This window comes from Trachypithecus francoisi, unplaced genomic scaffold (genome assembly GCF_009764315.1).
Source record: "Trachypithecus francoisi isolate TF-2019V2 unplaced genomic scaffold, Tfra_2.0 Lachesis_group5, whole genome shotgun sequence".
In the NCBI taxonomy this organism is placed as follows: Eukaryota; Metazoa; Chordata; class Mammalia; order Primates; family Cercopithecidae; genus Trachypithecus; species Trachypithecus francoisi.
Genome location: NW_022681470.1, coordinates 67,807,640 through 67,831,022, shown reverse-complemented (window position 1 = coordinate 67,831,022; position 23,383 = coordinate 67,807,640). Strand labels below are relative to the sequence as shown.

General features: G+C 43.1%; 1 protein-coding gene across 1 annotated transcript in view; it reads left to right on the top strand.

Moving 5' to 3' along the window:
• KCNH1 (potassium voltage-gated channel subfamily H member 1) overlaps positions 1-23,383 on the top strand; it is a 435,865-nt gene that overhangs the window by 326,225 nt on the left and 86,257 nt on the right. The window contains exon 10 of the mRNA XM_033197084.1: positions 13,714-13,910. Within this exon, the coding sequence (XP_033052975.1) occupies positions 13,714-13,910 (197 nt within the window). The remainder of the gene's footprint in view (positions 1-13,713; positions 13,911-23,383) is intronic.

Sequence of the window (23,383 nt, the reverse complement as noted above, 5' to 3'; positions counted from 1 at the left end):
ATGGGGACAAAGTAGTTCTCCTTAAGATTAGGAATGCTTGGGAGGCAGAGATGGGTGGATCACACGGTCAGGAAATCGAGACCATCCTGGCTAACACGGTGAAACCCCGTCTCTACTAAAAAATACAAAAAAACTAGCTGGGCGAGGTGGCGGGCGCCTGTAGTCCCAGCCACTCGGGAGGCTGAGGCAGGAGAATGGCGTAAACCTGGGAGGTGGAGCTTGCAGTGAGCTGAGATTCGGCCACTGCACTCCAGCCTGGGCAACAGATCGAGACTCTGTCTCAAAAAAAAAAAAAAAAGATTAGGAATGCAAGCTGAGGCAGGCAGATCACGAGGTCAGGAGTTCGAGACCAGCCTGGTCAACACAGTGAAACACCCCGTCTCTACTAAATATACAAAAATTACCTGGGTGTGGTGGCAGGTGCCTGTAATCCCAGCTACTAGGGAGGCTGAGGCAGGAGAATTGCTTGAACCCAGGAGGTGGAGGTTGCAGTGAGCTGAGATCACACCACAGCACTCCAGCCTGGGTAACAGATTTAGACTCCATGTGAAAAAAAAAAAAAAAAAGAGTGAGAGAGCAGAGATAATGTAAATAAGACTACCAAGAAGTTTAGTTGATAAAGGAAAGTGAACCCAGCTCAACCAGCTGTCTTCATTCCCAACCACCCAACTTTTTTCCTGCGTTTTGGAAAAATTGTCTATTTATTTCATGTATATCTAAATTATCTCGCCTCACCATATAAAGGCCAACTCCATTCTCATCTTTTCTATGAAACCTCAGTAGTACTGCCTAGCCCTGCCTCTCCCATATCTCGGTATTACATTTTGTTAGTATTGTTTTATACTTCACTGTTACACACATATGTAAGTTTTGTCTCCTTACATTGTAAGCATCATCTCTGTATCATCTCTTTGAAGATAGAGATGATCTCATAGCCTTTTGTTTTATCCCCCAATCACTGGAATTCTGCCTGATCCATAATAGGTGAGGCCAGGTTGTTGAACTGGGCTGAATTGCATGGAGAGAGATGGTAAGACATAACCCCATCTTTGGAAACTTTCAGTCGACTCACTGCTTGGGAGAGAAAGTCAAGCACACTTCCCGTGGAACCTGGTGTATAATCTTACAGGTTCTTGGGTGTGTTTCATTGACCATATCTGTGGCTGACACACTCCAGTGTCCCATCTCTAATATAGAGATGGTTTGCAGAAGAGCATAACCATTGCACCCCTTTGTACCAACATCAAAAAACAAAAACAAAAACAAATGTTTCTTTAACATCTCTGAGATCTCCCACAAGACCTAGATTGAGACAAAACTTTTCTAGGCATAGATGCCCTTTAGAGAAGTAAAGTGAAATACAGGCCTATCTCTGCAGCCAAGGCCCCCTCAGCACCTCCATTCCTCGCTTTCTTTGTTGGTGTAAGAAATCCAAAAGAACATGTCAGTTAAGCACTAGACACCCCAGCACAATCAGATAAGACCTTAGAGTTAAGGCTTTATTCCTGCTAGTGTATTTTCACTACTTATATGCGAAAACACGTTGATGAGATTTCCACTGTGTCTGTCTGTCTTTGATGTATGTTCTAACATCTGTAAACTGTAACAGATAAAACAAGGTCACATACTGCCAGCAGCATTTATTTTTTGCAGTAAGGATAAAAAGCAGAGCTTTGTACCTTTACTACAGATAAGAGACAGCAACATTTATAAGATGTCAAAACTTTGTTTACCTACTCTTCTCCCATGTGGGAGAGTTATTAAGTGTTCAAAATCAACTTGGAAGACTGGACTCCAGCACCATTGGGGTGAGGCACAGAATGGGTGCTGGGTGCAGGGTTCCTGGCTGGTGCCTGAACCTGGCACACTGTGAGTCCTCACTAATCCTTGCTTTCTGGTCCACAGTCAGGGCTGGGCTGGAAAGTGAGTGATATTACCAAGGTTTCAGCTCTAGTTGCTGGAGCTTTTGCTCTGAATGTGCTGCCAGAGTCTTCACCATCATCTTACTCTTTAGTCCATCAGACACATGGAAGCTTGTGCTTTTTCTTAGAGCAGGTGAAAAAAGCACCTTTGCATATACCTCTATTACAGAGGTCAATATATTGTACTGCCCCACTGGATCACGGACTCCTGAATTGGCTAGGTTGCAGGTTCAGCTGCTCCAACAGAAGCCGAAAAGAAAGGAAGCTTAGACAAGATGGAAGCTTATTCACCTCTTCTGTAGCAGTCCAGGTGTAAGAGGCCTGGTGTGGCAACCTCATGGTATTAGGCACCCAGCCTCCTCCTAGTATGGTACCTCACCCTAACTAGGTTGTTGCCCTTGGCCTCCTGGTCCAAGCTAACTTACATCCTTCTTCCTGCCAGTAGGAAGGGGAGGAGGTACAGGGAAAGGCAAACATGATCTTTCTCTTTAAGGAAATGATCTGAAATTGCACATATCCCTTCTACACACCTCCCCTTAGCTGGAACTTGAACAAATGGCCACACTTGCCTGCAATTTAGCCTTTATTCTGGTTGTCACTATGCCTAGCTAAAAGTCATGGGTTTCATTACCATAAGAGGAGAGAACTGATTTGGAGGAAACAGCTGGAAACCTACCTAGGCCATCGCTCGGTAAGGTCAAAATTTTGTCTCCTGTTTACCTCCTTTCCATCACCTAGCATTATGCCTACCCAAAGCAGTTGTCATTGAATGTTGATTGAAGAGGAGGGCTGCTTGAGGGAGGGAATGCAGAGGATGACACCCTGGGAACCTTGAATTTCCTTTGCCAGCATGGAGACCACGAGGCAGTCACAGGCAATCATTTAACGTCTTCAGAACTCACTTTTCTTTCGTTAAAATGAGGCTGATAATCCCTGAGGAATTTGCTTCACAGTGCTGTTGGGAAGATTCTTCTTTTACGGTGGCTACTATTTACTGAACACCTACTATATTCTAAGCATGGTGCTAAGTTATCTGTTGACATTCATTGATGTAAACTTTACAACAGCCCAATGAGGTGGTGTCTTAGTCTATTCCAGCTGCAATAACAAAATAGCATAGACTGTGTAGCTTATAAACAACATAAATTTATTCCTCACAGTTCTGGATGCCGGGAAGTCCAAGATCAAGGTGCCAGCTGAGAGGGCTCACTTTCTGGTACAAAGATGGTACCTTCTATCTCTGTTTTGGTACCAGTTCCCTGCTGTTTTGGTTACTATAGCCTTGTAGTATAGTTTGAAGTCAGGTAGCGTGATGCCTCCAGCTTTGTTCTTTTGACTTAGGATTGTCTTGGCAATGTGACCTCTTTTTTGGTTCTGTATGAACTTTAAAACAGTTTTTTCCAATTCTGTGAAGAAAGTCATTGGTAGCTTCATGGGGATGGCATTGAATCTATAAATTACCTTGGGCAGTATGGCCATTTTCACATTATTGATTCTTCCTATCCATGAGCATGGTATGTTCTTCCATTTGTTTGTGTCTTCTTTTATTTCACTGAGCAGTGTTTCGTAGTTCTCCTTGAAGAGGTCCTTTACATCCCTTGTAAGTTGGATTCCTTGGTATTTTATTCTCTTTGAAGCTATTGTGAATGGGAGTTCATTCATGATTTGGCTCTCTGTTTGTCTGTCACTGGTGTATAAGAATGCTTGTGATTTTTGCAGATTAATTTTGTATCCTGAGACTTTGCTGAAGTTGCTTATCAGCTTAAGGAGATTTTGGGCTGAGACAATGGGGTTTTCTAAATATACAATCATGTCATCTGCAAACAGGGACAATTTGATTTCTTGTTTTCCTAACTGAATACCCTTTATTTCTTTCTCTTGCCTGACTGCCCTAGCCAGAACCTCCAACACTATGTTGAATAGGAGTGGTGAGAGAGGGCATCCCTGTGTTGTGCCAGATTTCAAAGGGAATGCTTCCAGTTTTTGGCCATTCAGTATGATATTGGCTGTGGGTTTGTCATAAATAGCTCTTATTATTTTGAGATATGTTCCATCTTTATTGAGAGTTTTTAGCATGACGTGCTGTTGAATTTTGTCAAAAGCCTTTTCTGCCTCTATTGAGATAATCATGTGGTTTTTGTCTTTGGTTCTGTTTATATGCTGGATTACATTTATTGTTTTGCGTATGTTGAACCAGCCTTGCATCCCAGGGATGAAGCCCACTTGATCATGGTGGATAAGCTTTTTGATGTGCTGCTGGATCCAGTTTGCCAGTATTTTATTGAGGATTTTTGCATCGATGTTCATCAGGGATATTGGTCTAAAATTCTCTTTTTTTGTTGTGTCTCTGCCAGGCTTTGGTATCAGGATGATGTTGGCCTCATAAAATGAGTTAGGGAGGATTCCCTCTTTTTCTATTGATTGGAATAGTTTCAGAAGGAATAGTACCAGCTCCTCCTTGTACCTCTGGTAGAGTTTGGCTGTGAATCCGTCTGGTCCTGGACTTTTTTTGGTTGGTAGGCTATTAACTATTGCCTCAATTTCAGAGCCTGCTATTGGTCTATTCAGGGATTCAACTTCTTCCTGGTTTAGTCTTGGGAGAGTGTAAGTGTCCAGGAAATTATGCATTTCTTCTAGGTTTTCTAGTTTATTTGTGTAGAGGTGTTTATAGTATTCTCTGATGGTAGTTTGTATTTCTGTGGGGTCGGTGGTGATATCCCTTTTATCATTTTTTATTGCATCTATTTGATTCTTCTCTCTTTTCTTCTTTATTAGTCTTGCTAGCAGTCTGTCAATTTTGTTGATCTTTTCAAAAAACCAGCTCCTGAATTCATTGATGTTTTGGAGGGTATTTTTCTGTGTCTATGTCCTTCAGTTCTGCTCTGATCTTAGTTATATCTTGCCTTCTGCTAGCTTTTGAATGTGTTTGCTCTTGCCTCTCTAGTTCTTTTAATTGTGATGTTAGGGTGTCAATTTTAGATCTTTCCAGCTTTCTCTTGTGGGCATTTAGTGCTATAAATTTCCCTCTACACACTGCTTTAAATGTGTCCCAGAGATTCTGGTATGTTGTATCTTTGTTCTCATTGGTTTCAAAGAACATCTTTATTTCTGCCTTCATTTCGTCATGTACCCAGTAGTCATTCAGGAGCAGGTTGTTCATTTTCCGTGTAGTTGAGTGGTTCTGATTGAGTATCTTAGTCCTGAGTTCTAGTTTGATTGCACTGTGGTCTGAGAGACAGTTTGTTATAATTTCTGTTCTTTTACATTTGCTGAGGAGTGCTTTACTTCCAACCGTGTGGTCAATTTTGGAATAAGTGTGATGTGGTGCTGAGAAGAATGTATATTCTGTTGATTTGGGGTGGAGAGTTCTGTAGATGTCTATTAGGTACGCTTGGTGCAGAGTTGAGTTCAATTCCTGGATATCCTTGTTAACTTTCTGTCTCGTTGATCTGTCAAAAGAGACTCTCAGCTGTAGGTCTGTTGGAGTTTGCTTGAGGTCCACTCCAGACCCTGTTTGCTTTGGGTATCAGCAGTGGAGGCTGCAGAAGATAGAATATTGCTGAACAGCAAGTGTTGCTGTCCAATTCTTGCTCTGGAAGTTTTGTCTCTTGATCATGACCTCTACACAAATAAACTAGAAAACCTAGAAGAAATGCATAATTTCCTGGACACTTACACTCTCCCAAGACTAAACCAGGAAGAAGTTGAATCCCTGAATAGACCAATAGCAGGCTCTGAAATTGAGGCAATAGTTAATAGCCTACCAACCAAAAAAAGTCCAGGACCAGACGGATTCACAGCCAAACTCTACCAGAGGTACAAGGAGGAGCTGGTACTATTCCTTCTGAAACTATTCCAATCAATAGGTGTACCCTGCCATGTGAGGTGTGAGGTGTCGGTCTGCACCTAGTGGGGGATGTCTCCCAGTTAGGCTACTCAGGACCCACTTGAGCAGGCAGTCTGTCCGTTCTCAGATCTCAACCTCCGTGCTGGGAGATCCACTGCTCTCTTCAAAGTTGTCAGACAGAGGCGTTTACCTCTGCCAAGGTTTCTGCTGCTTTTTGTTTAGCTATGCCCTGTCCCCAGAGGAGTGTACAGAGGCAGGCCGGCCTCATTGAGCTGTGGTGGGCTCCACCCAATTCGAGCTTCCTGGTGGTTTTGTTTACCTACTGAAGCCTCAGCAGTGGCGGGCGCCCCTCCCCCACCCTCACTGCCGCCTTGCAGTTAGATCTCAGACTGCTGTGCTAGCAATGAGGGAGGCTCTGTGGGCATGGGACCCTCTGGGCCAGGTGTGGGATCTAATTTCCTGGTGTGCCGTTTGCTAAGGCCCTTGGTAAAGCGCAGTATTAGGGTGAGAGTTACCTGGTTTTCCAGGTGTTGTGTGTCTCAATTTCCTTTGGCTAGGAAAAGGAATTCCCTTCCCCCTTGCGCTTCCCAGGTGAGGCGATGCTTCACCCTGCTTCAGCTCTCTCTGGTCGGGCTGCACCCGCAGACCAGCCCCAACTGTCTGACATGCACCAGTGAGATGAACCCTGTACCTCAGTTGAAAATGCAGAAATCACCCGTCTTCTGTGTCGCTCACACTGGGAGCTGGAGGCTGGAGCTGTTCCTATTCGGCCATCTTGGGCATGCCCCCCTCTTTTTTTTTTTGAGATGGAGTTCACTGCTGTTGCCCAGGCTGGAATGCAATGGCACAATCTCGACTCACTGCAATCTCCACCTCTTGGGTCCAAGCAATTCTCCTGCCTCAGCCTACTGAGTAGCTGGGATTAGAAGTGCTCGCCGCCACAGCTGGCTAGTTTTTGCATTTTTAGTAGTAACGGTGTTTCACCACGTTGGCCAGCCTGGTCTCAAACTCCTGACCTCAAGTGATCTGCCCACCTCGGCCTCGCAAAGTGCTGGGATTACAGGTGTGAGCCACTGTGCCTGGCCAGGGCAGTCATCTTAATCATAAAGGTTCCATCTTCATGACCCAGATACCACCTACAGATCTCACCTCCAAATACCACTGTATTGGGAGTTAGGGTTTTAGCATATAAATTTGAGGGGGCGGGGACACAAATATTCAGACCATAGCAGGTTGGTATGATTAGCCACATTTTATAGTTGAGTAAACTGAGATTGAGAGAGATTCAATAAGATGCCCAGTGCTATTCATTTACGTACACATTCAACAACCATTGAGTGCCTGCCATGTACCAGAGACAGTGCTGGGTATGCAGCGGTTCCAAGTACGACGGGTGTTTCCAGGGGGAAACATAGAGTGAAGAGGACATACATAATAGGGAGCTACTCTGCTCAAGGGATCAGAGAGGAGGTTTAGGCATATTTTGAAGGATGAGCAGGCATCATCCAGGCCAAGGAGTAGAGTGAAGTGTCTGGGACAGTGCTGGGAAAGCGCTGATGTGAGACAGGAGCCAAACTTAGAGGGACTCCAAGACTCCCAATGTGACTGGAGGGCAGGGAGTAGGAGGAGAAGTCCAGCAGGGCCAGCACGAGCCCTCGATGGGTTGAACCTGGGCTTGCAGCCAGCTTGTCTGCCCCAAAACTCATATTGAAAGAATAGATGATAAGTTATTGGAAAGTGTGTTGAGGGCAGTACTGGAGAGGAGGATATCTGGGCATATTCTCTTTTTGTGTTAGTCATGGCTTCACTGACTGAAGAGAGGGCCTGGTATGTGGTATAATCCAGGTGGTCTGAGAACTGAGCCCTTGTCATTGTCTTCCTGAGCTATCTAGTTCAGTATGCATGCACACATTCTGCTTAGGGCTTGCCTGGAAAGATTAACCCAGCTCCCTTTATCTGTCTTTTAAGCAGTTTTTCTCTTGGGCCAGTAGAGAGGATGCCCTTTCCTCAGAGCCTCTCTCAGCTATGTCAGGTCTCTGCAGCTGCATTTCATCATCCTGATGAAGTGAGTGAAGAAACCCCTCTTGTCCTGAAATGGCATAAGGACAAAGGACTTCCTGATACCCTAGGGAAGAAGAGTAAAGGCAATGGGGTAGGGGGAGGAGGGCAAACCTTACCGTACTCCGTGTTTCTGGCACCTCTCTCAGCCTCCCAGAGAAGCCCCCAACAGAGTAGTGGATCTAAACCTTTAAAGAGCTACTCACTCAACAAGTCAGTGTTTCTCACTGTCAGTGTACAGTGTGGAAGGTGCTGAGGTGAGTTTGCTGCCAAATGAGGAAACCAGGCACTTTCCTCCAAGGATTACAAAATATAACTCTCATTTCTACAGGCGAAGGAAGGAAAAGATAATTCAAAATACGGGGTGGTTCAGAGGCTTCCAAATGGCTTTTCAGTTTTTTTTTGTTTTGTTTGTTTTGTTTTGAGACACTGTCACCCAGACTGGAGTGCAGAGGCACAATCTCAGCTCACTGCAACCTCCACCTCCTGGGTTCGTGCCATTCTCCTGCCTCAGCCTCCCGAGTAGCTGGGACTGCAGGCACCCACCACCACACTTGGCTAATTTTTTTTTTTTTTTTTTTTGCATTTTTAGTAAAGACGGGGTTTCACCATGTTAGCTAGGATGGTCTTGATCTCCTGACCTCGTGATCCACCCGCCTCAGCCTCCCAAAGTGCTGGGATTACAGGCGTGAGCCACCATGCCTGGCCATAGCTTTTCAGTTTTGCTAAAGAGGCAGATCTTTGTGCCTTAAGGCATTGCTCATGCTGATCCCTCTGCCTTGAATCATCTCCATGCTTCAGCTTTATGCTGCTTAACTTGAACTCATCCTTCAGGTTGCGGCTCAGACATCAAATCTTGGAAGATTTCCCTTATCCCTTGAACTTGAGCTGGATACCCCTCCTGGACTCTCCCTTGTTATAGGCCCTAACACATTACAGTCACCTGCATCTCCTTCCCTCACTGTATCTGCTGTTCTGCTGTTACACCTCAGCCCCTAGAACAGTGCCTGGCAAAAGTTGCATGAATGACTGAATGAATTTGTTTAAATTGGTTTGGGTCTAGAAATAATGATCTCAATAGCAGATAGTGAGTTTAATATTAGAATTATATTTTGTGGAGTACATTATAACACTGTGAGATTGTCCTTAAAAGAGCATATAATAGGGAATAGTGAAGACAAGCAGCCGGAAATTTCATTTTTTTCTGATCTCCCAGGTCTGCCAAGCTCACTCAGAGCCTGTCTTTGAATAAACAGCACCTTCTCTCGAGGGTCCCAAGACTTAGTTGTAAAGTTCAGATCAGAATTGTTTCCCTGTAACTCTTTAACCTCAGGAAGACTATTGATCCTTCCAGGGTCCCAGAGTTCCAGCATCTCTTGAATTCACCCTGGTAATCCCATTTCACCCCACTCACCCGCCTTCAGCTTCCTCAGGTGGCTGGCTGTTCCAGCCTTTGCCCTTCATTCAACCAAATTGCCTGCAGGGACTTGGTTTTCTTCTGTGCCGTGCCCCTCCCTGGCCCTGTGCCACCTCAGCCCTGTGTCCCACTTCCCAGCTATGTTTTGTGGATGTTCTTCAGTCCTATGTTGGTACCCCATAGGGCTGTTTAGAGTCCACTGCAGAATTGGAGGTTCAGTAAAGACAGCTGCATATAATTAAGGGGAGGAGGAGGAGGATTAATTATTACTGAGATGTTTGCCTGGAGTTTTAATTAGCCTGCCTTTCCTTACTTCCCTCTTTTTTTTCCCCCCAGCTCAGAATGTCCTCTTAGAATGTTAGTATTTTAGAGACTTGGAACATTAGGTTTTAACATTCTGCACCCAGAGCCTCAGTGTAATAAATAAATCAATAGGCTGATTGCCTCCAGTAGCTTGATTGCTGAGTGCATTGGGGTACCTTTTGTTCTTGAGTGAATGATCATTTCATACACTGGCAAATGAGAAACAAATGTGGGTGTAGTGCTTGTCCGGGCTTCTGATTTGCAAACCTGACCTGGGAACTCATTATTTCCAGCATTGTATGTGACTTATGAGCAGCTTGCCAAATGTTCTGTCTCCTTCCCCTTGACAGCTCTCCCAAGTTATGTGTGTCATAAAAACATTTTGCATTTGCCAGAATAGTCCTGAGTTTGTTTTGGATCTGACAGGTCCTCTGATATTACATTCTTCACTAACAGATAATTTATACCAAAACTACTGCCTTGACAGGAAGTAAAGTTATATGATTTTCAATTTGGGTTGAAAATCAACTCAAGTTATGACAATACTGAGACTCTTAGACCCTACAGATTAATCATGATTATCTTACCGTGAAATACTTTTTGTAGTAGGAACTACCCTCCATTTATTTTTTCTGTCAAAACCTGTGATTGGAAAATGTTTCCTAATGGGAATATTGTCATTTCTACAGATGCATTTATTTCATGGTGTATTCCAACCACAATATGGTTGCCTCTTGTTTTATGCAATAGGTATGCCCCTGAAGAGTTGCTTATAAACTGAATTTTTATAGATATATTTATAATTACATGCACATGCAGTGCTACTTTTTTACCTAATAGTTTCTTTTGTAATTAGAAAAATGACTCCCAAATTCATCTGAGAAGTGTAACACTCATGTACTGCGTCTTGTTTAGATGAAGTAATCTTAATACAAATCAGGCAAGATTATCAGCTAGCTTCTACTCTCAATAGTGCTGGCTTATAACACATTTCATCCCAATAGGAGATTGCAGGTTTTATACATTCTACATTTTCTCACAGATATTCAAACGCTTCCAGAGGAAAATCTGCCCCTCTTAGAGCCACCCCTTGCTCTGTCTTGTATAGTTCTTTCAGGGAAGGAAGAGGGGGATGCCAGCTCAGAGTTGGGATGATTTGTGATGTTCTGCTGGAATATTACATAACCTAGCAGGTAATTTTTTTTTGAGACAGGGTCTTGCTCTGTAGCCCAGGCTGGAGTGCCCGATTATAGCTCACTGCAGTCTCAAACTTCTGGATTCCTGGGTTCAAGCAATCCTCCCATCTCAGCTTTGTGAGTAGTTGGAACTACAGGTGCATGCCGCCATGCCCAGCTGTTTTTCATTTTTTGCAAAGGCGATGTCTTGCTTTGTTGCCCAGGCTGGTCTCAAGCTCCATGATTCTGTGTATTCTGGCTCTCTATTGCTATGTAGCAAACCACTCCTACATTTAGTGGCTTAAGAAACTTATTATTGTCTCTTGCATTCTGTGGGTTGTTTAGCTCAGCTGGTTGGTTGTCACTTGCACTTCCCACATGTGGGTGCAGTCAGGCATTGACTGGGGCTGTAGTCATCTGAAGGCTGGACTGGGCAGGACAACTAAGATGGCTTCTTGACATGACTGGCAGTTGAGACTGTCAGCTGAGAGCTCAGCTGGGCTGTGGGCCCCAGCACATACATGTGACCCCTTGTGTGGCTTGTGCTTCTCACTTGTTGATTGGGTTCCAAGAGGGACAGTCCCAAGAATGAGTGTTCTCAGAGATCCAGGCGGAGGCTGCAAGGCTTCTTATGACCTTGACTCAAAATCCCAGAACATCGCTTCTTCCACATTCTATTGGTTGAGGCCAGTGAGTGACTAAGGCCAGCCCAGATTCAAGGGGAGGGAATTAGACTTCACCTCTTGATGGGAGTTGCAGCATGTGTGTACTGCGGGGAAAAGAATGGGTAGGGCCTATTTTTAACTACCTACCATAATGTTCTGGAGGAAGGACATTCTCTTGAGGAGCAAGATGACACAAATATGAAGGGTGCATAAGCCATTGCGGGCAGTGTAGGGAGGTTATAGAATGCTTAATACATATAATATTTACAAATGAATTGGCCAGCCTTGTTGGTTAGAACTGAGTACTGGGGAGTACACAATAAATGAGCCTATTTCCATGGAAGCCAGTTAGCATCCTACAGAGAGAAACATTCTCCTTTACTGACCCCAGCCCTAAATGAGCCACCTATGTTACAGAGGTTTGAAAAAAGAACTTAGTTAGAGAATCTAAGTAGCACAGTTTTAAAGACATATTTGCCTAGAAGCTACCCCAAGTATGTATCCTAGTCACATTGACTCAGTAAAACCATCTTCGTAATTTAGAACCACAAACACATAAAGAACTGTGAAGTAATATGTCTGGTATAAATGTTTTTCAGTTCACATTTTGGAGGTGCTTAGGGAAGGCTGTGCCCACAGATTTCTTACATACTTAGAATGGACACTTTTTGATGTTTGAGGTAAAGTCAAGTTCTATCCATGTACTTGGAAGTATAATTACCTCCTTAGCTTTAATCAGGAAAACAGCTGGCCTGTTAAACACACTGAGCTACAGGTCCTTTGATTTCAGCTGTGGAGCTTGGCCGATCTGGATGCACAGGCTGACAACTCCCTTGAATACATTACTTTTCACCCTTGGTAGCATTTTTCCCTTCTCCTGCGTACTCCTTGTTGGCTCCCTGGGGATTCAAATTTGTGTTTATCGTGCTGAAAATTTAGAGGCAAGATAAACAACATTTTAAACTATTTATAACCAGAGGCTATGCCAGAAATGAATTAGGCTTTGCATTTGACATATGTTAAAATGTTGCTTGCTGGCAAAGGTAGAAAGACTATCCCTAGGTGTGAAAAGCAGATGGTTAAAGACGACTGATAAAGCTTTCACCCAGAATATGGCTATATGGGATTAGTACTTGTCTTAATTTGGGCTTCTATAACAAAATGCCATAGACTGGGTAACTTATAAACAACAGAAATTTATTTCTCTCAGTTCTGGAAGCTGGAAGTCTGAGACCAGGGGCTGGTATTGTCAGGTTCTGGTGAGGGCCCCCTTCTGGTTTGCAGACTGCCTACTTCTCATTGTATCCTCACATGATAGAAAGAGCACAGGAGAGCTCTTAGGAGTCCCTTTTATAAGGACATTAATCCCATTTATGAGACGCTCCACCCCCATGACTTAATTACCTCCCAAAGGCTTCACTTCCTGATATCATTGCACTGAGGGTTATAGGATTTTAACATATGAATTAAGGGGGAAGGGCACACACATTCAGTCCATAGCATTATTCTGTTGACTTATTAAATGTATTCTTGTGGAATGCTAGGGATAGAGAGGATCCCAGAGATGCCATTTATATAGGGCCCATATTTTTATACCACCAGGAGGACATTTAGCAAGGGTAAGAAACATGCTCTGGAAGGAGGTATGGGAGAGAGGTTGAGAAAGAGGCACCATACAAACATAAACCTTAGGGTGGTGGACACACTGTGGTAAGGAAAGAACTCTGTCTGACTTCTTCCATGTGGATCATCCCAGAGAGAGACCTCTCTTGCTCATTAGATTTCTGATGAAGAGTCCACATGCTCCATTAAATATTCACCTCTCAGTCACACTAGTATAGACCCACCACAGTCTACCTCCGTTCTTTCCTTCTGCCTATAAATATTGGTTGAGCTCCTACCTTGTGCAGGCACTGTGTTATGTGGATGAATAAGACACATGAGCTATCAAGTTGAAAGACATGCAATAAGCCAGTGAACAAGTAATATAATGAAAGATTATGATTAGTGTTATGGGGGAGAAAAGGGGTGTGATACAGAATAATGGGCATGTGTGTCCTGTTTTGGATAGGATGATCAAGATAACCCTTTGAGGAGGTGACATAAATGATTTCAAAGTGATTAAACTTTGGCATGTGTTAACTGCTACTTAAACATTTCTTAAACTGCACGTTGTTAAGGTTCATGTTAAAATAGTGTTTGCCTTTTCTGAGCCCAATCTGCAGAATGCTGAATGGACAGCAATTCTGGGGAATAGAGGGAAGCCAGCTGGATGGGCAGACCTCTCCTGGCCAACATGTTCCTCATGACCACCTTCTCTCCTTAGGAAAAGGAGACGTGTTTGGAGATGTGTTCTGGAAGGAAGCCACCCTTGCCCAGTCCTGTGCCAATGTGAGGGCCTTGACCTACTGTGATCTGCATGTGATCAAACGGGATGCCCTGCAGAAGGTGCTGGAATTCTACACGGCCTTCTCCCATTCCTTCTCCCGGAACCTGATTCTGACATACAACCTGAGGAAGAGGGTGAGCTAAAAGTTTCAGTTGTTTTCTACAAAGAACAGTCCCTGTGCACTTTGGATAATCACTGTGACCAGAAAAGTCTCTTTGCTGTTTATTTAAGTAGAGTAATTGGTTCTAAAGAGGTTCTGTTTGTTGTTTGCTCTACGGGGCTTTTGCTATAAAATGGAGGAGAGAGGGGATGTTGCTAGATTAGAAGATGGATCCATTTTGGTGCAGAAGGGATTTATTCATGTGTGTGCTGGGGGCAGGGATGTGGCTTTTTTTCCCCCCTCATCAATATCTAGACCTCCTAGCATTTTGAAAAGATGAGTAAAGCATGAGGTTGCTAGTCAGCAAAATGGCTCTGTGGGGCCACTTAATTACTACAAACTGAATTCTCTGTGGTGACTGGGATTTGCTGAGTAGTGTGAAGCCATTAGCCTGTCAGCTAGTAATGATAATTTTTTAACAGATATGAAAATGACTTAGTTGGGTCCAGAGAATAAGAGAGACATGGAATTTGTTTGTCTAGAGAATATTTTGCATGCAACTACCAACTAAACTGGTTGAGAAATGATTGGTGGTTTAAGAACCAGAAGATTTTTTACCTGAAGTTGTTTCTTCCACTCTCAAATCATCAGAACTGCTCCATCTGTCTCTGTGAGGATTAAAGTATTGGTCTCATACTTTTGGGGTTTTTACGACGGATTTTCTTGCACTTCATCTCTCTAACTCTTTTGGTTAAAACAATAAGAAGATAGCACTGCACCTGGAGAAATCATATGGAAAGGTTGTCATAGGAATCTTTCCTAAAATGACTTCATAATCTTTCCCCCAACTTGCTTCTTGTCTCATGGTTCCTATTTACATTGTCTGATTTGTCCTGGAAAACCCTGGCATCAACATTGATGCTGCTTTTCCCTCTCTGAAGCCTCGTGTTACTCATCAGATCCTGTTGGTTCTATCTAAGCTCTCAAATCTAAGTCAGTACTTTGCTTTCATCCTCAAGGCCCCCACAGAATTCTCAGGACACAAAGCTTGTCATTAAAAGCCTTCCTCATGCCCTAGCTGGATCATGCAATGGGCTCCAAATTCACCTTCCTGCCTCATGTCTGCCCTCAGTGGAGTGCTTCTTTCTTATGGCTGCTTGACTAACCTTAAAAATCTGATCTGTCACTCTCCCACCTGACGAAAGGATAATATCTGTACCTTTCAGCATGGTGTATGTGGTTGTCCACATCTGGCCCAAACTTAACCCCTGAGCCCTGACCTCAACCACTTCTCTATATGCCCACCCTTCCCACCCTGAATTGCCACCATGAGAATTCCACACAGTTCTCCAAGCACACGACACCCCTTCAGAGTACTGTGTCTCTGCCTGCTGCTTTCCCAACCTGGAATTCTTTTCTGTATGTGACAAACCCGTTAGCCCTAAAAACTGCTGAAATGTTTACTTTTTTATTCATCAAACCCAGTATTGTACCAACTGAATTAGACTAGACTTATAAAACCCAATGATACTCAGTTCCCTATCTCCAGGAACCTAAAGTCTAACAGAAAAGTTAACACAAGAAAGATAATTGTGTAGAAGATGGTAAGTACAGTGATTGCGATTTGAACAAGGTATTATGGGAGCATAAAGGAGGCGGACAGCTAAAGGGAGTCAAGGATTAACTGTCAGGGGTGATACCTGAGCTGAGTCCAAAGAACGAGTTTGCCAAACAGAAGGGACTGATGATCTACTGGGAGGGGCAATTTGCACAAAGTCTGGAGAAAGGAAACAACCCTTTGTCGTCTAAGTCCTTTGTACAAGGTTCCAGTGCCTGTCACTGGGCTACCCCAGCAATATTCCTCAACCTGTTTTAAATCCCTTGGACTATCTTGTGGGTCCCTGCACAGAGACCTGTGAAGGCAAGGGCTTGGTGCCTTAGTATCCTCAGTGCATAACCAAGTGTGGGGTGCCTAGAATTAATAAAAGTTTGAGGATGGCAAGGAGAAACAGATGGGATCTCTGGGCCTCAACTACCACATTATAAAATGCAAGATTGTGGCGAGATGGTTTTTATAGTTCTGTGGTTTGAAACCCGGCCATTTAAATTCTAGTGGAGGGTGGGCGGTGGTGGAGAAATGTGCATCCAGTGTTCTTCCTGGTTGATCTGTTGGTTGGGAACATAGGATGCTTGCTGGTGATACATTTAGCCAAGTGGATTCTCTTATAGTCTATTTTTTGATGTATTCCTTCTTTCTGTGAAAGCAAGTTGATTATAATCAGCTTTCAGTGTTGCTGATAATATAGGTTGAAAAAATATGCAGTTTGGGTTATTTGGAGGAGTAATCTTCTTGGAATAATTGTGGCTCAAGTAAATCTGTCTTTAAAAAAAACACAAGAATGACAACAAAAACAGTGACACCTCAGTGGTCAGATTTTTTCTATAAGTACAGAGTGATAGCTCTGCAGAAGAGAAGACTCAGAGGCTACATTTTTGAAGGGCTGTTGTGGAGGAGTTTTTGTAGCCACAGGGTACAGAGGAAGAACCAAAATTATAGACAGATTTTGGCACACTATAAAAAGTCTTTTGAAAAAAAATCAGAACTCCCAAAAAAATGAAATAGGCTGCTTTGAGTGTATCAAGTTCATTATTATGAGGGTACTTAGGCATCTCCTAGGTACCCATACTCAGAAACATTGTGGAAGGGATTTAGGCAACTGTTGGAGAATCAGACTAACTGACCTTCAAATTTCCTTCCAGTTCTGAGTGACTATGTATGAGTCTGGTATGGATCCAAAGGAATTTTAGTGAAAGCCTTTGTGTAAAGAGGTAGCCATTCTTTTTTGGGGAAAAAAAAAAAAGAGGCTTGTCATTTTGGTATTGACATTGTAGTCTCTTGTTGTGTCCTTCTGAGAATTAATTTGTAGTTACGTAGGGCATGGAAGACAAGAACATTACATGCATGAATTATTCTTGTAGCTATTTTTTTTCCTGGTAAAGTGAAGTGTATTGTTGTAGCTGTTTCTATCTTGGCAAAATTAAGTGTTTTATTTGCTAAGATTTTTGACAACAGAGTGCCTTTGACGTCTGTCTGGGGAGTTGCTTGATCTTGCAGATCTTCTCCAATGTGCAGTAAAGACTCTGAGCTGGAAGATGACTTGGTAACCATTCAATCTCTTCCCTACTTCCCTAACATCCTCATTTCACGTTTTGTAGAAAGGTCACAGAGCTGGGTTGATGATGAAAGAATTGGAGCCAGAAGTGACACCTTGATTAAAGTCTTCCTGATCACAGCTTCCTGTCCTACTCTAGCCTCTGTATTCTAAGCCACATCCCCTTTCCCCTAAATCCAAGGGTATGAACATCACCCAGCTCTCAGCTCTGCTCTTGGAACCCAACTCAGAAAGAAACTGTTGATTTCCTCCATTTCCTCCAAAGCCACATGAGGGCACAGACAAGGATGAAAGAGGCAGAACCTGGAGGCAAATCCAGCATTTTGACCTTTAGTTTTTCTTGCTTGTGAGGTCTGAGCCAGGTGAGACTTTGGTCTGGGTCCTGCTTCTGCCACTTATTGCTTCTATAATTCTTGATAAGCTAAAAAAGTTTCCTTTTCTGTAAAATAGGGATGATGAAAATGTCTAACTTGTAGGGTAGTTGCAAGCATTAAATAAGGTAATATTTGCAAAGCTCACATGAGTGCAAAGCTACATAGCAAGTGCTCAATTCATTTGTGTGTTATTGTTATTTTGTTCCATCCACTTGATTGATACCCTATACTTTATTATCCTGTGCCTTTTGAAAAGTAAAAAGAAGGCAGTTCCTCTGCCTTTGTTCACACAGAGTTATTGCCCTGCCTGCACAATGTTCTGTGGGGTAGGTGTTATCCATAGGTTCTCTGCACCTCTTGCAGCAAAGGAGGGATCAGTCACTCTGAGAAGTGGAATCCATTGCTGGTCTTGCTGCCTCTTCAGCTTCTGCCAGTGAAGAGGTCAGCAATTGCCCACTGTTTTGGCCAGTTCCATTCTTGGAGGGAAAAATCAGGCTATTTTGAGATTTTAGGTCAGTTAACAGGGAGTCTAGAGGGAAGCACAAAACAAAAGCATAGCATTATTGTTTCTTCTGAGGGAGGTGGCTTGTGGCTATGCATGAAAAGAAGGGGAATTAGGGCCTTCCTCATCAAATCCTTGGCTCTCTAGGGTGCCAGGTCTACGCGCATTTTCCTCCAGGCCTGGTTTCATCTTGTATCTGTAATCAGAGCTTTGCAGACTATAAACAGTAAGTTATTACCAACTCCAGATATTGTGCAAGCTACGTCACTGTATCAGTATGTGTATGTCAGCTTACTACATCTTTGGAACAGCCTCATGACATTACCGTATCATTCCCATTTCTCAATTGAATAAACTAGGACCTGTGAGGAAGAAAACCCCTTTTCCAAGATTGCCTGGTTAATAAGTGGCAGATTCCAAACCTGGCATGTGCTCTTGTGGCTCAGCAGTGTCACATTCTGTGGCAGCCTCAGTGAAGTGTGGCTCTCAGCTGTTCCCATATTGGTATTCTTTGGCTTCTGCATTCTACTCTGTTAACTTTTCAGGGGAGGCTTGGGTTGTCTCCTAAGTATCTTTCTCCAGTGGCCTTTGCCACTGCCAGTACACTCAGAAACATGTATGGTAAAACCACAGTAATACCCCAGGTTGGGAGATGTGACAAATTTCCCCCTCGTAGTGACAGGGACACAGCAGGTAGCTGGGTGTGCTGGGTGTGGGAAGCATGACATGTTTCGCTTTGGTTAGGCAGCGGGTTAACCCAGCCATGCTGTTAGTAACTCACTAGAAAGGGCAGTGCTTTGAGTCTAAGGACTAGGTTTGAATACTGATTTGACTGCTGACCAGCTATGTGCCTTTGGGCAAGTTACTTAACTATTTAGAGCCTCAGTTTCCTTATCTGTGAGAAGGGGCAGTATAAGTCCTTCCTAGTTAGGTTTTTTACATTTTATGTATTTATTTTAAGTTCTAAAATACATGTGTGGAACGTGCAGGTTTGTTACCTAGGTATATACACGTGCCATGGTGGTTCGCTGCACCTACGACCCATCATCTAGGTTTTAAGCCCCACGTGCATTAGGTTTTTGTCCAAATGCTCTCCCTCCCCTTGGCCCCCACCCCCCAACAGGCCCCAGTGTGTGATGTTCCCCTGTGTCCATGTGTTCTCATTGTTCAACTCCCACTTATGAATGAGAACATTTGGTGTTTGGTTTTCTGTTCCTGTGTTAGTCTGCTGAGGATGATGGTTTCCAGCTTCATCTATGTCCCTGCAAAGGACACAAACTCATTCTTTTTTATGGCTGCCCTAATTAGGTTTATTGAGAAGTTTACATACAGTAAAACAAACAAAAAGAAAAAGTGACACAGTACCTGTAGGAACCACTCAATACATATTTTTCCCTTTCTCCTCCCCACTGCCCATCCCCTACTTCCACCTCCAGTCTTGGAGGTTCTGAATTCACACTTTGTTGCCCTTGGTTTATAACCAGCCTTATTTCTTTACTCAATGTTTCACTTGGGCTGTACTTTCCTTTCAATCTGAGGTAAGGTTTCACTCCCCAGGTCCTAGGGAATTACGTTCTCCTTCTGATCATTAGGACAGTAGAAGCAATGTACCACAATTAAATGATGTACTGCAGACAAGCAATTAGGTAATTAACAGCAGTCAGTGCATGGGATAATTGGCACGTAGGTAATTGGGAGGGCGGTTCTCATTCTGTGTGTAGGGCTTTATTTTTAAAGCCAATATTGTTGTGTATTGAGTTTGTTTTGTGCAGTGTTTGTTTATATTAATTTGTTCCAGGATGAATTTTTTTTTTTTTTTTAGTTTGGTTAAAGCCCCAACTTAGTGAGTTTGGGAGGGAGCTTGGGACTATAGTTACTGATGTATTCAAAGCTGGGCCCTCCTAATGCCTGTTTTCTAAAACTGAGGTTGCCATAGTGAACTGTCTTGAATACCATATGTACATTTCTAGCCCACTCTAACCAAAGAGCATTTTATTCTGGAGAAGAGAAGATGAAAGCATTGAATGCTTGGAGAAAGCTCTGCTCATAAGTGGCAGTGGAAAGCTTTTCAATTTTCTCCCTGAATAAATTCCTGTGGAAGGTTGGTAAGATGGAAAGAAAGACCATAAAGCTAGGTACTTAAAAATGTCATCCACTTCCGCCCTGAATCATCATAGCCTAAGTTTTAAAAATGATCTCTGCATAGCCCATATTTTCCTTGTCATCCCTCCATATGTGGGCTTCTGTGAAATTAAAATCATCTATTAGTCTGTCAAGCCAAAAAGATAATAAAATCATGGTGTTGGAATTAGGAGTCGGGGGAGGGGGAGAGATGATGTGAGTGACATGACCATAATTCTTTCAGAACAACAAACCGTAAATCAAAATCAATTTCCGTTTTCCTCAAGAGGATCAGTGAGTGATGTTAGGGACCTGTGCAGTCTTTCAGGGGTCCTCAGCTGTTCCCCAGTACCCCAAGAAACATTTAGCAGAACCCCATCTTGATGCTGGAGGTGGAATAAAAGTGCTCCATGCTTCATTATGTATGAATTAGCTTAAACTGTAGTCTGTCAGGCTATGTCTGGCTATTTTTAAGGAAGTTTTAGTGAAGTTTAATGAAGTTCTGGAATGAATGTGGGCTTTAAAGCTAGATCTTCACATTCAGGCTCTGCCATTTGCTAGCTGGGGCAGGGGGTCAGGATGGGTGGGCATTGAACAAGTACACCTTGTCGTCTTCTGTGGATCTACACTGCCTACCCCAAATGGTAGTGATGGGAAAGATTGAGAAAGTGCCAGGCACATTGCCTCACATGTGGTAGTATACAGCTGTGTTACTTCCCTTCCATTATTCATAGCAGTGGGGGCAGCAGAGCAAAGAAGAATAGGAGCCATAATGGTTTGGCTGGTAGAATAATCATGTGGAGGTACTAGATTGGTGGTTTAAAATGTGGATCCTGCAGTCAGAGTATTTGAGTTCAAATCCTGGCCCTATTTAGTGACCTCAGGCCAGTTACCTAACCTCTCTAGGCCCTACTTTATTCAGGTATGAAATAGAGGCCTCAGTAGCATGCTTTGACATAGCAAATTCTCAATGTTTGTATGGCTATCATTATGATAAAGAAGATGTTGATAATGATAAGGATGATGACAATAAAATCATCAAATGTATTGCTTAGCTTTTCTGGGACTTAGATCCCATTAGGTGCTAAAAGTTTTTTAAAAGAAGTAGTAGGCTGAATTTTAACATCTAGAAATCTCCTGAACAGAAAATTCTAAAATTTGAGGCTGGCCCCCCTCAAGTCGCCCCAGAGATCCAGGTGGTTCATCAGTGAGGTTTGGTGAAGAATGGCTCTGTTGGATTCAAAATGGATCTGATTCCTCCTATAACAGAATGAATGGAGGGAATGGTAGAGTCAGGGGTGGAAGAGAGGAAGGAGGAGGAAAGTTGTAATTTATCTTTTAATACTCATCAAGTTACTTGATGTACTGTTACATATAGTGTTTACCACAAATTAGAAAAGATCTGGCCTAGTTTAGAAGAATATAAGGTTAGTGCAGTCTTTTGGAGGAGAGTAGCATCCTTAATAATATTTTCTTACGTGTATGTAATTGAGGCATAATAAGGGTAGGGCTAATGGATCCTAGATCAGAAGTTCATCCTCAAGCGAGCAAATTGGCTTCTTGATGTCTTAGATGTTTAACCCAAGATTTCTCATTCATGTGTTCCCTAAAATTTTGAATTATATCTGTAAGCATTATCTATTATGAAATACCTGTTAAAATCCACCAGAGCTAGTGTTTTACAGAGCACATTTAGGAAGCATGGTATAGATGTTCTTTAGTATCTCTTCCAGCTCAAATGATCACTGACCTGTGGAGCAAACAGGTCTTGCCTCTGAAACATCAAGAAGCCAAAATATACTCTAGCAGTGGGAATCTCTGTCACCTGGTCCTCAGTAAAGTCCCAAACAGAGATTGCTGGCAGGGTCTCCCCAATTTCTAAACATCTTCCTCAACTCAGCTCCCCTCCCACCTCTTACAAATGCCCAGTGGCCCACTCATTTTCTAGTGAATAGCCAGTCATATTTTCAAAGTGCGTTTTGCTTGTGCTAATGTTAGAAGGCTGTCAAAGGATGTTTTCTAACTAGCTTCAAAGTTCCTCCTTGCAAGTTACTTTCTCATTCTTTCTTTGGCCCAGTCAAATTTCACATTTCTAACTCATCTGCCATGTTGTTTGGGCTTCCTTTTTCCTATTTAAGTGTTCCTTCTACTCTTAAAAATGTGCCCTGTGGTTTTGAGCATGTCCTTATAAATTTTGCAGTAAGTTATGGAGGTTTTTATTGTTGTAGCCTTTGCTTTTGGTAAGCAGAGTCAGGATTTGAACCCAGGCTGCCTCTCCTCTGATAACAATAATTACCTTATAAGATGTTAGATTAATAAAAAGAAATGTTCGTTCTCCTCCATTTCCAAGGGGGATTTGAATACCTGCATATGAGCTCACATATAGAATCTATCCCAGACCAAATGTCCATGCAGACCGTATCTGGTATAATATATGTCAGAGGTCCACGCTGTTTTGGTTTATCTCTTTGCAAACCTTGTTGTTGGCAGTTTACTTCTTACTAATGTCACTTAATGGTCCTTACCCTGCCTGTGCTTAACTTAGATTTCTATATTGAAATTTTGAATTCATAATGGGACCCTGCTCCATAGAGCTTCTCTTTAATCTCTCTAGTCTAGATGAAGCCCCTTGTCTTTTAATTCAATTAGCAACAATCACCTCTTTGTAGTTCTCATTGTATTTCCAGTTAACTTTTTTTTCCCGAGATGGAATCTCGCTCTTGTTGCCCAGGCTGGAGTGCAATGGCGTGATGTTGGCTTACTGCAACCTCTGCCTCCCGGTTTCAAGTGATTCTCCCAACTCAGTCTTCTGAGTAGCTGGAATTACAGGCATGCGCCACTGTGCAGGGCTAATTTTGTATTTTTAGTAGAGACGGGGTTTCTCCATGTTGGCCAGGCTGGTCTCAAACTCCTGACCTCAGGTGTTCCACCTGCCTCGGCCTCCCAAAGTGCTGGGATTACAGACATGAGCCACCCTACCTGGCCACACTTCTCTGTCTTGATCAGCTTTTTTAGAGCTTGGTACAAAGCAAATGTTCAATAATTGAATGAGTCAGTCAGTCAACCGACCGACCAACCAACCAACAAAAATATACAAATCTGCCAACCAATACTGGGCATATCCCTCCATCTTATTACTGCTATGTATTCTTTTGTTCTTCTTCTTTTCTGAGACAGAGTCTCCCTCTGTCGCCCAGGCTGGGGTGCAGTGGCACGATCTTGGCTCACTGCAACCTCCACCTCCTGGGTTCAAGCAATTCTCCTGCCTCAGCCTCCCGAGTAGCTGGGATTACAGGCGCCCACCACCACGCCTGGCTAATTTTTTGCATTTTTAGTG